The following is a 17859-nucleotide window of genomic DNA, read 5'->3' as shown; positions in this document are numbered from 1 at the left end:
TAATGTCACCAGGGCCTAGAGGGGCCAAAAGACCCTAGACTGGGTGTTGAGATGGGAAAACATTGTTCCTGAAACTGAGCTAATAAGCACTTGGGGTGCTGGGATGTTGGGGCTTCATGTAAGGAGCGGCAGATGGCTCAGCCCACTTAGGCTCCTCCTCAAAGACTGTGTCTGTCCTGGGGTCCCAGGGAAGTCCTGGGGTGTTTCTCAGCACTGCACCCCTCCGGGGCTCAGAGTCAGCCTCATGGGCCCTGCCTGGAGCCCAGAAATCTTCCACCCCAGCCCCATCAGCTTTGGGAACTGAACGGCCCAGCAAGGAGCCTGGGTCCCGGTGGGTGGGCCAAGCAGTGGGAGCTGAGAACAATCCCTGATAGATGGAGCCTGCGGGTGGTCTCAGGGAGAGCCTGGGAGGGACCCAGGCATCTTGGCCTGAGCCCCAGAGCTCAGATGCAACAGGCTGTGCTGGCTGTGGACCCCTCCCCGAACTGCCCCCCAATCATCACAGGAGTCCAGAGCAGAGGATGGAGGCCTTTCTGAATTCCGGGGTTCAGTGCAGCCCCTCTCTGCCTCCTGCCTTCAGTCTTCCTCTTCTCTCCTGGGTCCCCTGCTCCACCTAAGTGCCTAGTGGAGCCCCCGGGAGGCCACTAAGCCAGAGCACCAGGCCCAGGACTCCCAGGCTGGAGATGGACCAGGCCCAGGGCAGAGGTCCAGGATGGGGGTGAGGGCCCAGCAGGCAGTGTCTGAGTCTGGCTCCCCCTGCACACACCCTGGCCCTGGGCCCAGGCTCCCAGCGGCCTCCCAAGCTGCTTCGTGACTGAGAAATTTTCCCCCCTGGGCCCCCGATTGGAGGGAGGGGCTGGGAAAAGACCAGTTGTTGGGGCTCTGGGGTCCTGTGGGGCCCTGGGTTGTGTGTGGCCGCTGGGCAAGCCCTGAAGAGCCGTTTTCCTTGGCTGGGCGGAGAAGGACAGCTCAAGGAGGCTTTTCCACACCTGGGCTGGCCCATGACAAGCAGGTTTATTTTCCCCAGACCTTCTGGAAGCTTCTTTTTCTGCCCTTTGCCAGATGCTCAGCTGAGAATGGAGTTCGGGAACCCAGAGACCAGGTGCGCCCTTGCATACAGCTGTTCACCCATCGGGGACTGTGGCACCCTCACACTCCTGCGGGGCTGAACTGCACAGGGATAAGGCCTCCACTAGTCCATAGGCTCCCGGCCAGAGTAGGTAAGGACAGTGACTACCCTCCGGCCACCGGCCACCAGCGGGAGGCCCCTCCATCCACGGGAGCATGTATCTGGCCTCCAGGGAGGACTTTGGTCCAAGATTTGCTCTGGGAAGCACAAAGCCCAGAATCCGTCTCAAAGATGCTCTGGGGCTTCCCCTTCCTCTGAGGATCAGTTTCCACAGCCTGGAAGATGAGAGAGAGAGAGAGAGAGAGAGAGAGAGAGAGAGAGAGAGAGAGAGAGAGAGAGAGAGAGAGAGAGGAAGGGGGACGCTTGCCTTCTGAGTGGCCAACCTGGGTTTAGTGCCCAGCATCCCTGATGGTCCCTGAGCCCCACCAACAGTGCTCTTCCTGTTCACCCCACTGTCCCCGAACTCTGACATCCCAACTGTCTCACTGCTGCCCACCTGCCATTTTCAGATCATAAAACAGTCCCAGGTCATCACTCTTTATCCCAACACAGTGAACTGGTTTTAAATTTTATACAATCACAATCTGACTCAACTCTGATATTTTTTTCTTTCTTGGTTTTGGGGACACACCTAGTACAATGGAGGGATCTCATGGTGAGTGGGAGGGAGATGGAATCTGGCCTGGACTCTAGAAGTCACAACCTGTGGTCCGACCCTCCAAGCCTTCTCTCAACCAAGCACTGTTTTTTTTTAGCATCCTAGAGACCACTTTTCCAGTTCAGTTCCTCATAGGGTTGTGCTTCTCAGAATGATTTCCCAGCCAGGGGACAAGGTCCTAGCAGATCACATCCTGCTCAGGGGGTCTCTTTGTCCAGTACTCTCTCCCCAGTGCTCACCCAACTCCACACAGAACTTCTATGACCTCAGCTAGGACCCAGGAAGACATAAATCCTCTCCTCCTACACTCTAGCACCCCCAGGATCAATCCTGTGGGGCCCTTTAAAGGGCTCATGTGACCATGTGTCCATCAGCCTGAAATATTCATTTTTCTCCCCAACCATCCCATAGTCCCCCTGCCCATCACCTCCTCTCTGCAGCCCTCCCTGACCACTTAGGGGCTCCTCTAGGATGCTCAAAGGACCTCTGCTTTCCCCAAAGCCTGTCCACTTCCTCTTTGCCATTGTACATCCTGTCTGCTGAGTGGGCACACAGTCACCTCGTGAGATGAGAAGTCTGTGGGGGCTCAGAGAAGACAGGAATATGTGGGAGTGGGGTGCACACGCCCCAAGTCCTGGAGAAGAGGAAGAGTCAGGAACTGTGATAAGTGCTTGTCTGGGGCAAGAATCCTGCCTCTTCCATCAGCCGGGTCTTCCCTGTGCCAGAACAGCCAGAGAAGCCTGATGCACAAAGAGAGGGACCCGCTTCCTGCCCACCTGCACCCACCACCCTAGCCCCACCAGCACGGACCTTGTGTTTATGTGGGTCCACATGCTCATGGATGGAAACCCACCATCCATTATGGATGGAGACCCAAAAAGCTGCAAGCTGGTCAGGCCCCTCTCAGCCTCCCGTGGGTGAACTGTTTGTCCCCTTCTGTGCTGGATACCTGCTCCTCACAGTGTCAGGCCACAGAGGCTCATGGGAGAGTGGGAGGAGGGGGTGACTCCTTGGGACGAGTGGACGCTAACCCCGCATCTCTCCTGCTTCTCCACTTAGGGTTCTGGGCTGTGCAGGCATCTCCTGGCCATGGAGAACAGAACAGACTCCATAATCATGACCAAGCCATGGTTAAATGGCAGAACCATTGTTTGATGCATGGTCACTTAGAGAGTGGCTTCTGTGTGAGGAAGTCTCATCATTTCTTCCTTTGTTTATTTTGAGGGGGGAAATAAGACCTTCCAACTAGTGCCTGGAATATTTCTGGGGTTACTCCTGGTCACACCTGACAGCCTCGTGTTTGGGCTCAGGCTACATAGGCTGGCAGTGCTAGTGGTACATGGGTCTGTGGTTCGAGGGATTGAACCCGGGGCCTTGATCATGCAAGGCCCGAGTTTTGTGCCTTTGCAGCTCCTGATGTGCTCCTGGTTCACCCACCCGGGACCTGCCCACTAGGTGAGGTAAAAGAACTTCCGGTCTCCCTTGGTGATCGAGTGTCTGGTCTTGGAGGCCAGTGGTAGAGCTTCAAGGGTAGGGAGAAGGATGACTCACTCCCAGGCGCTTCATCAACAAAACCTTTTTAAAAGGAGGCATGCTAGAAAGGGAACAGAACTGAAGGGTTGGGGCCACAGGGCCAGTGGGATCCCGGGAAATGGGGGTGCAGGGCTGGTGGAGGTGGCAGCTGGAAGTGGGGTGTGGCAGTACTGGCAGGGAGTGGACATTCCCACCTTTCTACACCTGTGGCCCATGTGGTTGAGAACCATCAAGGCCGGGTAGTGGCTAGGAGCAATTTCTTTTTTCTTTCTTTTCTCCTTCCTTCCTTCCTTCCTTCCTTCCTTCCTTCCTTCCTTCCTTCCTTCCTTCCTTCCTTCCTTCCTTCCTTCCTTCCTTCCTTCCTTCCTTCCTTCCTTCCTTCCTTCCTTCCTTCCTTCCTGCCCTCCCTTCCTTCCTGCCCTCCCTTCCTTCCTTCCTTCCTCCTTCCTTTCTGCCCTCCCTCCCTCCTTCCTTCTTTCCTCCCTCCCTGCCTCCTTCCTTCCTGCCTGCCCTCCCTCCCTCCCTTCCTCCTTCCTGCCTTCCCTCCCTCCCTCCCTCCTTCCTTCCTTCCTTCTTTCCTCCTTCCTTTCTGCCCTCCCTCCCTCCTTCTTTCTTTCCTCCCTCCCTCCCTCCTTCCTTCCTGCCTGCCCTCCCTCCCTTCCTTCTTCCTGCCTTCCCTCCCTCCCTCCCTCCCTCCCTCCTTCCTTCCTTCCTTCCTTCCTTCCTTCCTTCCTTCCTTCCTTCCTTCCTTCCTTCCTTCCTTCCTTCCTTCCCTCCATCCCTCCTTCTCTCTCTCTCTCACTCTCTCTCCTCTTTCTTTTTTTAATTTTTGGGTCACACCCGGCAGTGCTCAGGGGTTAGTCCTGGTTCTACGCTCAGAAATCACCCCTAGCAGGCTCAGGGGACCATGTGGGATGCTGGGATTTGAACCACCGCTCTTCTGCATGCAAGGCAAATGCCTTACCTCCATGCTATCTCTCCGGCTCCATTTCTTTCTTGTTTTTGGGCCATACACCGTGATGCTCAGGGATTACTCCTGGCTCTGCACTCAGAAATTGCTCCTGGCTTGGGGGACCATATAAAATGCTGGGGGATCAAACCACAGTATGTCCTATGTCAGTCATGTGCAAGGGCTACTGCTGCGCCATCACTCCAGCCCCTTCTTTCTTGTTGCCAGTTGAAGTTCAAGGACAGGGTTTCAGGAAAGAGTACCTCAGCAGGGCGAGGAGGGCACTTTATGTGTCCTAACTGGCCTGAGCGTCTTGGGGCCCTGACTCGTTGTTTCTGTAGTCAGCCCCACTGCCAGGAGCGTCTCGATTTTGCAGAGGAGAAAGCCGAGGTCAGCAGCTTGCCCGAGTTCACGCCTGGACTAAGTGGCGGAGGCAGGATTTGACTCAGGCAGGCTGGCTCCGCCACGGAGTCAAGGCCTCAGGGCCAGCGGCCAATTAACCATGGCCTGGGACTCCCCCGAGTTAGGCAGGAGGGCGCAGTCAGAGTGGGTGAGGTTGGGGTGCGGGGAAGGCAGCCTGGGCTATTGGTGAGAGGCAGGAGATGAGGCACCGTAGATGCAGTGGTTGTGCTGTGCAATCCACGGCCACCTGGGTCAGAACCTCCTCACCTCCTGGTCTGTGGGATTAGCCAAGGCAGGGACTGGGCACTAGAGCTCCCCAGGACTCCTGCTGGGTGAGCAAGTGTCTGGAGAGATGATGTCTGGGTAGTCTGTCCTAAAGGGAATCTGGCCTGTGAGGCGACCCTGTGATCCAGTAGGTCCTCAGTTTGCCATGGCAAACCTCTCCTCCATTGTCTGTGCTCCAAGGGCTGCCTCTGGCTTTTTCTGGGTTAGCCCTGTTTGGGGACACTCTTGCTTCATAGGCGCACTTACTGATATCTAATCTTTCTTCCTTTTTTATTTTTGTTTTCGGGCCACATCCGGTGCTACTCAGGGGTTCCTCCTGGCTCTATCCACAGGAGTTACTCCCGGAAGGGTGCAGGGAACCATATGGGATACCGGGGATCGAACCTGCTAGGCAAGTGGCCTCCCCACTGTGCTCAGGACCACAATCTACCCTTTCTTGGGCACTGGTCTCTGCCAGTCCTTTGGTCTCTGCCGTGTGGCATATCCGTTTTCCAGACACCAGCACATCTGATGAGGGCAGCGGTCACAGCCAGCTCCCACCCACCTCCTCTCCCATGGCTTCTCTTCTCGAACCCTGGCCATAGCCAAAAGACCCAAGGTCTGGGTGCCATTGGGTGTGGAAATAGGTGCCGGAGTGGAGAGGGGTATTTCCAGGGCAGTTAGAGGGTGCCCCCAAGTTGGCTTGCAGAGAACCTGTGGAAGAGATTGGTGGGTCCCAGACCCATTGGGACTTTGAAAGGAAAGCTGAGCAGATCCCTTCAGTCATTCCTGGGGTTGCGGTGCAATTGCTTTTATTACCAGGATTAGTCACGAGGCATAGTGACCCCAAGCCTGGCCTCACAGACTCGTAAAGCAGTGCTCTCCTGAAGGGACACCAGAAGATGAAGGTGCCAGTGTGGGAGCCCCAAAGAAGGGCGGAGTTGTGGGGACCAGTCCCGGGGGCCTTCACCTTTCACCTGGAGTTAGTTCGTGGGCCCTGCTCTTGGTCATTTGGCATTTCCCCCTTTGTACCGTCAAAGCTGGGTTTCCCTTGGGTATTAGGGTGCGATTTGGTCTTTAACCTGGGAATCTGGCACCAGCCTCAAAGTTGGTTATTTCTCCCCAGATGTGGCCTGGTCCTATCTCCACCATCTGAACCCCACCAGTGCTTCTTTTTTTGGTTTTGTTTTTTGTTGTTGTTTTTGTTTTTTATTTATTTATTTTTGGTTTTTGGGCCACATCCGGCGGTGCTCAGGGGTTACTCCTGGCTGGCTGCTCAGAAAGAGCTCCTGGTAGGCACGGGGGGACCATATGGGACACTGGGATTCGAACCAACCACCTTTGGTCCTGGATCGGCTGCTTGCAAGGCAAATGCCGCTGTGCTATCTCTCCGGGCCCTGGTTTTGTTTTTTGTTTTTGGGTCACACCCGGCAGCGCTTAGGGGTTCCTCCTGGCTCTACGCTCAGAAATCGCTCCTGGCAGGCACAGGGGACCATATGGGATGCCGGGATTTGAACCACCATCCTTCTGCATGAAAGGCAAACGCCTTACCTCCATGCTATCTCTCCAGCTGAACCCCACCAGTGTGGACTTTCCACACACGCTGATGTGGTCCTGTCCCAGGAACCAGCACAGGCCAGTCCAGGGTCCTAGTAGGGTGTGGGGGAGAGACAGAAACTTCCAGCCAACCGGGCCTCACCTCTGCTTCCCTTGGGTCTGGGTCACTCACAGTCTCTCCACGCCCTTCTCAGGGGAAAGTGGTAAAAGCGGGCCAGAGAGATAGCATGGAGGTAAGGCAATTGCCTTGGATGGTGGTTTGAATCCCAGCATCCCATATGGTCCCCTGAGACTGCCAGGAGCGATTTCTGAGCATAGAGCCAGGAGTAACCCCTGAGCGCTGCCAGGTGTGACTCAAAAAAAAAAAATCAAAAAACCAAATAAAAGAAAGTGGTAAAAGCAAGGAGTGTCTAATGGGGGGTCCTGTACATAGCAAATGCTCAATAAAGTTCTATCGAAGGGGAAAAATGGAAGCAGAATCTGCTTCATGTCTGTTGAGAGGGGTGCCAGGAAGGGTGGAGGAAGAGGAGTAGAGGGGAGGAAGGACAGAGGCTGAGAAAGTGTTGAGGCTCCTTTCCTGCCCTTGGAGAAGTCCTTAGCCCCTTGAGGCTCTGTTTCTTCCTCTATGGAAAGGGCAGATGGTTCCCATCTCCTTTTGAATATAGGAGAAGTTTGGGTCACTCCTGTTGGTGCTCAAGGCTTTCTCCTGGCTCTGTGCTCAGGGATCACTTCTGACAGTATTTGGGGTACCATATGTGGTACCAGGGATAGAGCTCAGGTTGGCTGTTTGCCAGGTAAGCACCCTCCCCACTGCCTCCTCTCTCTGGCCCCTCCTTGAGTTGTTCTAAAGATGAGAAAAGAGCAGGTGGAAAAACCACTGGTGGAGAATGAGGTGCAGAGCCAAGCTCCCCAGTCCTGCTCCTCTCTGGTCGCTGATGCCCTTGCACAGGGGAAAGGCCAAGCTCTGCACCTTTTCCAGCCAAGTGCCCATGAGCTCAAAGCACTGCAGAGTGCAACCATGTCACCTCCCTTTGGTTCATGTTCCTGACCCACAGCTGACATGTCCCCAGGACTAGGGCAGCCTCTGAGCTTGTTCTATGAAAGCATAAGCAAGAGGCCAACTCAGCATGGTCACTGCTCCTCTGGCCAGTGGGACTCTGTGTCCATTCAGAGCCTGAACCAGAAGCAAGCTGTTTTGCCCAGGGGTGCAGGCAGGGGCCAGAGGGCAGAAGCAGGACACTTACTGGGTGGTTTTATACTCAGGTGCTGCCTCTGGCTTCAGGCAAGACTGAGGGGCGTGAAGGTGCGGGTGGACCCTTAGATACTCCTCAACTCCCTCCTCCCAATCACTGGCACATTCCTTGTAGCATTTCACAGGGGCATTTGGACCTTTGATCAAAGGCTGAGTCCACGCTGATCTGAGCTAACTAACAGCAGCTTCTGGTGTGAGTGCTGGGGTGGATCTTGGTTCACTTGTCTTGCCATTTCTTACCCCTGACCTATGGGGTGCAAGGCTGTGAGTCATTCCTGTTCCACAGAGGGGAACCATACAAACTCCAGGGTGACAGCTGGGCCTGGCCAAGGGTCCTGCAGACATTCTCCTAGCTCTTGTTCTCAAGCCTGCACCCAGCAGCCTAGAGACAGAATGAACTACACGTCTATACCAGGGTGAGTGGCCACATTGCACGACGCCTGGCCTCTCCTTTCTCAAGTCCCTGAAAACTAGGAGTGAAACTTCACTAGCCACCAAGCAGCCAGAGGCAGGATTTTGGGGCATCTCTTTCTTCAAGGCCATACTCTATATTTCCAACAAGCATCGCCTGGGCCCTGGGGATGCTCAGACACAGGAGACTGAAGAAGCCACTTGTGCCTCCTCCCAAGGCCAGGAGATGCCTTGGCGACATGTAAGCATAATTAGTACAAGCATTTGAGCTTTCTCCCTGTCTGTGCCCGGCTCAAGAGTCGACCAAAATAACAAGGGCCGAGCAAACTGGAGACAGGATTTACGAGGTAATAATAATGTGCTCTCAGATACGGCACTTTTCATCTTCAAAACGCTTTATAGCCATTTACTAATTAGTCTTGGGCCGCACAGTGCAGCGACAGAGCCCATGACGGGTGGAGTTCTTGGGCCTAAGAACTCAGAGGTCACCGCCATCTGCTTCCAAGCACCACTTGCTTTTGGGGTGTCTGTGCAGGAGGGGAACGGGGCAAGCGGAAGATGTGGCCAACATTGGCTTGGCATTCCTGGCACTTGAACTAGAAAAAGGTGCTTGTCACTTTTTCTTTGGTTCCCTCTAAGAAAATCCATTCGAATTCTCACCCACGGGTCAGGGGCTGAGTGTCCCTTTAAAAATTGTTTTACATTTTTATTTATTTTGGGGGGAGTGTTCATACCTGGCAGTGCTTGGTGTTTCCTCCTGGCTCTGCACTCAGGAATTACTCCTGGTACGGCTTGAGGCACCATACGAAATGCCAGGGATCAAACCCCGACATTGCTTACAAGGCAAACACCCTCCCTGCTGTACTATCGCCACTGCTCCAGGCCTAAGTATCCATGAGAAAGGCACCCACTTTTTCTGCCCACACCCTGCAATATCCAGGGAAGCATGTGGACCCCACAATAGTGCAAAGAGTAATCTTTGCCTACTAGAAAATCCAACAAAATTGTGAGAATGGGGCTGCAGCAATAGCACATCAGTAGGGCTTTTGTCTTGCATGCGATTGACCTAGGTTCTATCCCTGGCATCCCACATGGTTCCCCCGAGCCTGCCAGGAGTGATTTCTGAGTACAGAGCTAGGAGTAACCCCTGTCAAGTGTGGCCCAAATACCAAAAAATTTAAAAAAATTTGAAAAGTGAGAATGGCCAGCTGGCTGGTGTGAGGCTTTCTGCCTGATGGTTACTGACTCCTGGAACCCCGTTTCTCCCTGTGAGGTTGCTCCCCAGCTTGGTGAGATGCTTGAAGTATACCTAGATGTATTTCCAGTCCCTGAGCCAGGACTCCTGGTCAAGTGCTCAGCAGCAGTCTCACCTCTTGGATCAGATGGCAGCCCAGGCACTGGTGGCCTGAGGCAGGGTGTACTGGGCTTTCCCGTGAGGGCAATGTTCAGGATTCGGGGCGTCGTGTACACTGAAATAAGCAGAATCAGGCCTCTCCAGAATGTGCCTGGATGCTGGGAGACAGGAGGAACAGGGGTCCCTGGAAGCCCTACAGGGAGGGGGTTATTAGGTGTGTGTGTGTGTGTGTGTGTGTGTGTGTGTGTGTGTGTGTGTGTGTGTGTGTGTGTGGAGACAGCACAGCCCAGTGGCTTCCCCATCCTGGCCTATCCTGTGTGCTGGGCATGGGACACTCAGAGCTCAGGGCATTTCCGCCCTGGAAATGCCCCTCTCCACTCTGGCACCTATTTCCACACCCAATAGCACCCAGACCTTGGGTCTTTGGCTATGGCCAGGGTTCAAGAAGAGAAGCCATGGGAGAGGAGGTGGGTAGGAGCTGGCTGTGACCACTGCCCTCATCAGATGTGCTGGTATCTGGAAAACAGGGATATGCCATATGGCAGAGACCAAAGGACTGGCAGAGACCAGTGCCCAAGAAAGGGTAGATTGTGGTCTGGGGATGTGGCCAAGCAGACCGTGGGGCTAAGGAAGACAAGAGCTGGGGTCTGGCTCTTCCCGGAGAAGTCACATGCTGGGTCCCTTCCCAGGCTCTTGGCTTCCCTGCAGGCCGAGGGCAGCAGGGGATGCTAAGGCTGGAGCCAAGAACATGTGGGCCTGACCACAGCTCAGCGAGCACCACAGGCTACAGGAAACAGGTTGTGCTGGGCCTCTTCTGGAGAACCTCGGACTCTCCGGGCAGTGGCCAGAGGTGTGGTGTTAGCTGATCCATGTCTCTTCGATGTCGGGGCTGGAGGTCGTGGGGTCCCTGCTGTTCCTGAGCCAAGCTGGAGAGGCATGTCGGTCATCTTGTGCCTTCACCCAGGGGACACCTTGAGGGACAGGCGGGGACACACGGCATTCCTGTCAGCAATACTGCTGTCAAGTCTTGGGGGGGGGCATGGGGGCATGAAAGCAGCTCGAGTAGCATGTGTGGTGCATGTGGGGTCACTCCCCCAGTAGCACCATAAAACCCTTGATCACCAACAGGTGTGCCGTCCCCTGTTCCCAAGCACTGTGACAAAGCAATGACCAGGACTCAGAGACAAAAGCTTTCGACAGGTCAAGGTTTGAGCATTTATGGTCGCTTAACTTTGCTTGGCAAAACACTGCGTCAAGATTTGGGATTTAGTTTTTCCTAGCAATCTACTGAAGGAAAGAAAGAGGGGACAGCCAGAGAAGGGGGCAAGGTAGGGGAGGAGCTCTAGGGTCCAGGCCTTTGTCAACCAGCTGGACTGTGGGTTCCAGGGTGATCGGGGCTATCTGGGGTCCTGCAGAGCTCTTGGGTAGGCGACAAGATGCTGAGAGATGCTGGAGCCAACGGGACCGTTGGTGCTGGCACGTGGGGCCTGGGCGTAGCTGTTCTCAAGACTGGCGTTTTTCTAGAGTTTCCCATTGGCAAACGCAGCCTCCTGGAACTGAGGGATGAAGGTCCTGAAGTAAGCCCTGGTGGGGAAGGGGAGAAGGAAAAGGAGAAGGAAACACAACAGAACATGTGATTAGCTCAAACGACTCATGCAAAAAGTACCCCTTAGCTTACGGACTGACTCAGAACAGTCCCCCTGCGCCTTGCTTTGCTTTTTCCCTTCCTGGCTGCTTCAAAGCCTTCTGGACTTTTCCACGGAAGTTCTCCATGCTGAGTCTGTCCCAGGGCCTGGGGCCGGGCTGAGACCTGCTGTCCACTAAGTCCTCTTAGACTCTGGCACTTTGCTCAGTGATAAGGCAAAAGCCTCAACTGCAGTTTCTGTCCATTCGTCCATCTGTCTGTCTGTCCCAGATCTCAACAGCTACAGAACTGTTTGCTCTGGACTCCCAGATAGACCGGGAGGGGGCTTCCAAGCTGCCAGACTATCCGTGTCCAAAAGCTAAGCCAGAGAATGTTCCAAGCAGATCTTTGGTCCTTGACTCCTGCATACAGTAAAGGCACTCACTACATCATCTCTCCAGGCCCTAACTAAGTCCCCTGAACCAGTTTTTTTTTTCTGGTGATGCTCAGGGGTTACTCCTGGCTATGCACTCAGAAATCACTCCCGGCAGGCTTGGGGGACATATGGGAAGTTGGGATTCAAACCACCGTCCATGCTGGATCAGCTGAGTGCAAGGCAAAATGCCCTACTGCTGTGCTATCTCTCTGGTCCCAATATCACTAAATTCTGAGCTATCCATGCGACCCTGAACAAGCCACTTCACCCTGGTGGCTGGATTCTTCACCTGGTCCAGCACAGCTGCAGGGTGGGCATAGAGGTAGGGGCCTCAGTAAGGGGGAGGGCTGGCGGCCATCTTGGCTATTAGCTGGAGCCATTGTCCCAACAGGGGATACCAGAGCACTAGCTGGCTGGTTGGGTGCAGGACTCAGAGGAGAAGCCCAGTGCCAGGACAGCTCGAGAGAGGCATAGGAGGCCACAGGGAAGTTGGAGGCAAACAGGACAGTGTCTTGTTCGTTGGTAGCAACAGGTCCTGGGGGTGACTCCTGAGAGCTGGGGCAACCCAGGGCCTCACTTCAGTCAACCAGGTGGCATTGAAAGTGTCTTCCTGGGGCCAGAGCGGTGGCACAGTGGTAGGGCATTTGCCTTGCATGCGGCTGACCCAGGATGGACTGTGGTTCGATCCCTCAGCGTCCCATATGGTTCCCCCAAGCCAGGAGTGATTTCTGAACGCATAGCCAGGTGTAACCCCCTGAGCGTCACTGGGTGTGGCCCCCTGCAAAAAAAGTGTCTCCCTACTGATGTGTGTGTGTGTGTGTGTGTGTTTGTGTGTGTGTGTGTGTAAAACCATACATAGATAATGCTGGGAAATGAATTTGGGCCAGCTGCAGTGCCGGCAAGTGCCTTAACCCCTATCCTCCCTCTCTGTCCTCTAAACATAGCTATAGTCAAAAAAATGAAGTTTACAAGCCAAAAGGTGGGGGAAACTTTGGGGACAGAAGGAAGCAGGTCACACACATAGAGTACAGTCAGTAACCCCCACACCCTCCAATGCCTATGACCCAGAGGCCCTGCTCCTGACACTTTTCAGGTGAGAACTTTTCAGGGGGTGTGTTTAAGGCAGCCGCTCCCACTCCCCATTGCAACATGAAGGAGTGTCCTGCTTTTTTTAGCCACGTGTACTCGGGATGTTTGCAAGAGCTTCCAAAAGGCCTTTGTCCAAGACAGAGCTCAGGAGTCAATTCCTGGAATTCAAAAAAGCCCTTTTTTTTGTTTTACCCCACTCCCCCACTCTTGGGGAAATCTTAAGACTAAGCCCCACAAGTTTGCCAGCTGCTGGAGGGGCGGGGCACTGGAGAAGTGGTTTGGGGACACGACCCCTCACTGCCAGGCAATCAAGGACACGTATCCTACAGCCAGTCGGAATCCAGTTTTGCAAAGGAAGGCAAGTTCCCAACAGCTTGGGCTGGTTGCTTTTTCCAGTTCTCGCTGCAGCTGTGACTCGGAGAGGCACATGGTTGCAATCAGTCATATGCAACCCGATTGCGGTCTGGAAATCAAAGCCAGTCTGGAAACATGGAAGGCAGGGCTGCGGAGCCTGCCCCGGGCTCCAGTCTTGTCCTTGGTACCCCCTAGCTTCATAGCCTGCAGTCGGAGGTGCAGCTCTAGAAAGATGGAGTCACAAAGGGCTCCCTGGGTGGCCACCCAACACAGCTTGTCCCAAGAGGACGAGCAGGCAGGCCGGCTGGCCATTAGCTGTGCAGCTCCGGCCTGGGCGAGATGGGCAGGGCTCTCTCCTGCGGCCTTCGAGATCAAACCAGTGGCTGGCTGTCATCGGGTCACGTCTGGCCACCAAGTGTGCGTCACACAGCCAGGGACAGCCCTGAACCACAGCGGCCGGCTGCAGAGGGGACACGCAGAGCACGGTACCCTCAGTTGGAATCCATCTCCTCCCTGGCATCCCGAGCACAGGCCTTGCTCTCGGCTGAAATGCCGGGGCCACTGTCTGTCTAGACGGCATCTGAGAGCACCCAGGCTCCAGACTCCCAAGGCCCTGATGGTCCATGATGGGCAGATGTTGGTGGTGGAGGCCTTGGACCAACAGCTGGCCAGCCACATCCATTTCTAGACATCAAAGCGCTGGGAGGAAATTGGGTTCCGTGGAAATCACAGGATGCTCTGAAGGGTTTGCCCGAAACCAGCACAATTACTGGGCATCTGCTGGGCCCATTGCAGCCTGTGGCCAGGACTGGGCCTGCTTCTGGGACAGGGAAGGTGGAGCTGGTGGGGTCAGGGGTGGGGTGGGCCCCAGAGAACTGGCTCTCCCCCAGGGAAGCTTCCTGCCTGCTGCGCCCCATCTGTCAGCTGCCACCCTTCCCTTCCTCCCACAAGCTCCACTCATGTGGCAGTCTGAGTTGTCTGTCTGTCTGTCTGTCTGTCTGTCTGTCTGTCTGTCTGTCTGTCTGTCAGTTTGTCTGAAAGGAACATGGCTTACTTAAAAACTAGGGGTAAAATGGATGAAGCGATAGCACAGCAGGTAGGGTGTTTGCCTTCTATGTGGCCAACCTGGGTTCAATCCCTGGCACCCCATAGGGTCCCTTCCACTGAGTCTGTCAGGAGCAATTTCTGAGCACGGAGTCAGGAATAACCCCTGATGCTGCCGGGTTCGGCCCCAATAAACAAACAAACAAACAAACAAACAAACACAAAACACAAATATTTATAAAAAGAAATATATAGAAGTTAAATTAGTAAAAAAAAAAAACTAGAGAAAGGCACAAAGGTCCTGGGTCCACATGTATTGCCAGCTCAGGCGAAGATATCAGCACATACATGTTGCCTGAATCTCCTCTCTTGAGATGTAGGTTTTCATGCTGTATGTATATTGGGGTGCTCTCCACTGTCTTTGGACAAGCCCTCATTCTCTCTTGAGGTGTTCCTCTCTTACTCTCATCCTATTCCTCCCCTTCCTTAGAATCCTCAGATAAAACCTGTTTTTACTTTGGAAAAATAAATGGAATCGAGATATAAGTTAAAATTCTGTTCCTTGGAGCCAGAGCAATAGTACAGTGGGGAAGGCATTTGCCTTGTATATGGCAGACCTGAGCTCAATCCCTGGCATCCCATATAGTCCCCTGAGCACCAACAGGAGTGATTGCTGAGTGTAGAGCCAGGAGTAACTCCTGAGCACTGCTGGGTGTTGTCTCCCAAAAATGAAACTTCTCTTCCCCTATTACCAAAGGAAAAAAAAATCCACGTCTAGTGACTTTACAAGTATATCTTAAAGATGTTTCGGAAAATAGAAAAACTGAGAGGACCTTTTGTGAGGTTACTATAGCCTTGACTCCAAAACTGATAGAAAAAAATTGTAATAAGGGGGCCCAGCAGGCAGGTAGGGCATTTGCTTTGCATGTGGCTGACTGGGTTTCAATCCCTGGCATCCCTTATTGTCCCCCGAGCCTGCTAGTAATTTTTGAGCACAAAGACAGGAGTAAATCATGAGCACTGCCAGGTGTGGCTCAAAAACCAAACCAAACTGGAGGCCGATGTGAGAGCACAGCGATAGGGCATTTTTTCTTGCACGCAGCCAACTCAGGACAAACCTGGGTTGGATCTCTGGTATCCCATATGGTTCTCTGAGCCTGTGAGGAGTAATTTCTGAGTGCAGAGCTAGGAGTAACCCCTGAGTGCTGCCGGGCATGACCCAACTCCCCCCACCAAAAAAAAAAAAAAACAAAAAACCCAAAACAAAACAAAACTGGATGTGGAAATGATAGCTTTTGTGTCAGGAAGACCCCTCAGAGAAGACACAGCCAGGGGGTGAAAGGGGATGGAGCAGAGAAGGCTAGGAAGGGGGGCTACTGTCTCTGGACTCGAGGGGCTTCTCTCAAAGTCCGCTGGGTCCGCTTTCCTCACAGAACTCATGAGAGTCTGCACCCCATGGCTTTGCCCTGCAGAGAAGCTGCTTCCTGAGAGGCAATGTGAAGAGGGGCAGAGAACTTGGCCACTGAGGAAGGTTGGGCCAGGGTGGGGAAGGGATGAGGGAGGGAGCTGCCCATGCCTGGTGGGGTGTCACTTCAGGGGCTTAATCTGGCCAACAGGGCCTCTTGAGTCCCTGCTCACGGCAGCAGGCCTTGCTGGCAAGGAGGCCCACAGAGGCCTGGCAACTGAGCTGAGGGGGGAGGCCACCTCCACTGCTGAGTCAGCCAAGGGGGGAAGTGCAGGAGGGTAGGAGGAGAAGGGTGGCCTTAAGAGGGGAAGTGCCAGGGTGCTGGCCAAGAGGCCCATGGTCCGTCCCCCCTCCCCATGCCAGTGCTGGTAGGGACTAAACCCCCAAGACAGAGGGAAGGTGCCGGGACAGTCAGGGCCTCACATAATCTCCTCCTCCCCAGGGCCCTCCAGGAGCACTCACAGGGCGCTTGTGTGGCTAGACCCAAGGTCTCCCTTGGGCTCTCAGCTACTGCCTTCAGGATCCCCCACATTCACCTCTTCATGGGGTACTAGGATAGGCCTTAGCTCCCTTCTCTTGTTCCCCCCACCTTGAGTCCCTGGTTTGGAAGCTGAAAGAGGGGTGCTGGGGGACAGGAGAACCTGGGGGTGTAGGGTCTACTCCATGCACACTGCTGGACTCTGCTGGACACCTGCTGGCAGCATTTCCTCTGCATTAAGCAGGGACACAGGTGGATATATAGAGATCAGTGTCCTGTGCTGCCCCAGGCCCCAGAGATTCAGTGTGACTTTGGTTTATTTGTAGTTTTCTTTCTTCTTTTGGTTTTGTTTATAGCCCATACCCAGTGGTGTCCAGAACTTAGTCCTGGCTCTGCACTCCAGAATCACTCCTGGGAGGCCAGAGTGGTGGCACTAGCGATGAGGTGTAGCGATGAGGTGTTGTGATGGCCTTGCACACCAATGACCTAGGACAGATCACGGTTCGATCCCCTGGGGTCCCATATAGGCTTCCAAGCCAGGAGAGATTTTTGAGTACATAGCCAGGAGTAACTCCTGAGCATCACTGGGTATGGCCCAAAAACCAAATAAAAAAAAAAATCACTCCCGAGGGGACTTAGGGACCATAAGAGATGCTGGGGGTTGAACCCAGGTCAGCCATGTGCAAAGCAAATGCCCTTCCTGTGGTATAGTTGCTCGGGGCCTCAGGATCCAGTTTAGCACCTCCACAAACAGTAGAAGGATTGAGCACCTTCCCTGCCTTCCTCTCTCTCACTATCCACTCTATATCACTCTCTCTCTCTATCCACTCTCTCACTCCCCAACCTAGGGGGCTTGTTCTCTGGTGGTCCCTAAGCAGAGGTGGGAATCTGCCCTCTGCACCCCACCCCTGGCCTGCACTGGGTGAGGACTGAGGAGGATTGGGGGCCCCATGGAGGGTGCAGGCTGGCTAGTGCCCAGCAAAGGCTTCCCCAACTCTCTCCCACTGCCCAGCCAGTCCTGGCCTGCTCAGGACATCCTGAGCTTCTTCAGGACCACTGCAGGGGCCAGAACTGGGAGCCTCAGGCCTGCTATCTAGGGGTACTTGGGCCTTGCTTGCTCTGTGCCCCCAAACACCTGCTCCTGACATGAAGGGCCTCCCCAAATCCACACAGTCTGAAACCCTGTGACCCATGATCAATCTGGTCACCATCCGCCACTGCCATTCAGTCATTTTTTTTTTAAGCTTTTGGGCCACTTCTGGTAACACTCAGGGCTCTTGGCTCTACACTTAGTCCTGGTGGTTCTCAGGAGATCCATATGGGATGCAGAGGACTGAACCTGGGTTGGCTGCTGGCAAGGCAAGTACTCTATCTGCCATATTATCACTCTGGCCCCATTTCCTTTTTTAACCTTGGATTTTGGGCCACACCCAGTATTGCTCAAGGTTCCTGGCTCTCAGGGAATCTCAGGCTCAGGGATCTTTCCTGGCAGGCTTGGGGGAACTTTAGGGTTCTAGGTAGCCAGGTACTGAACTTGGGTTGGTCCATGCACGCTAAGTGCTTTAACCTTTCACTGTGTCTCTGGATGTTTCTTACTTTCTTTTTTTAAAAACAGAGAGACCTTTTCAATGGTGCTGGGGGCCACCACAGTTAACCTCCCACCCAGGTATTAGAACTCAAACCTGGGGCCTTGTGGGAGCCACACATGTGTTCCAGCCTTGAGCATGTCCCCGAATGAGAAAGGGAGCTAGGTAGATGCCACCTGTCCTCTGCTAGTGACTTCTCCCGGGGCCTCGATGGAGGGGCCCTAAGAACCCTGCAGGTACCTCAGAGGCTGCATGCACCGGTAACTCCAGGTCT

The 17859-nt window shown here is 54.2% G+C and overlaps 1 protein-coding gene across 1 annotated transcript in view; it reads right to left on the bottom strand.

Moving 5' to 3' along the window:
- Window positions 1–10700: 10700 nt before the first annotated feature.
- The window catches only part of BABAM2 (BRISC and BRCA1 A complex member 2), a 448631-nt gene continuing 441472 nt past the window's right edge, over window positions 10701–17859 (bottom strand). Inside the window, 1 exon segment of the mRNA XM_049784238.1 lies at window positions 10701–11093. Within this exon segment, the coding sequence (XP_049640195.1) occupies window positions 11030–11093 (64 nt within the window). The 3' untranslated portion in view covers window positions 10701–11029.

The sequence above is a fragment of the Suncus etruscus genome, chromosome 12 (genome assembly GCF_024139225.1).
Source record: "Suncus etruscus isolate mSunEtr1 chromosome 12, mSunEtr1.pri.cur, whole genome shotgun sequence".
NCBI lineage: Eukaryota > Metazoa > Chordata > Mammalia > Eulipotyphla > Soricidae > Suncus > Suncus etruscus.
This window is presented reverse-complemented; position numbering and strand designations above follow the sequence as displayed.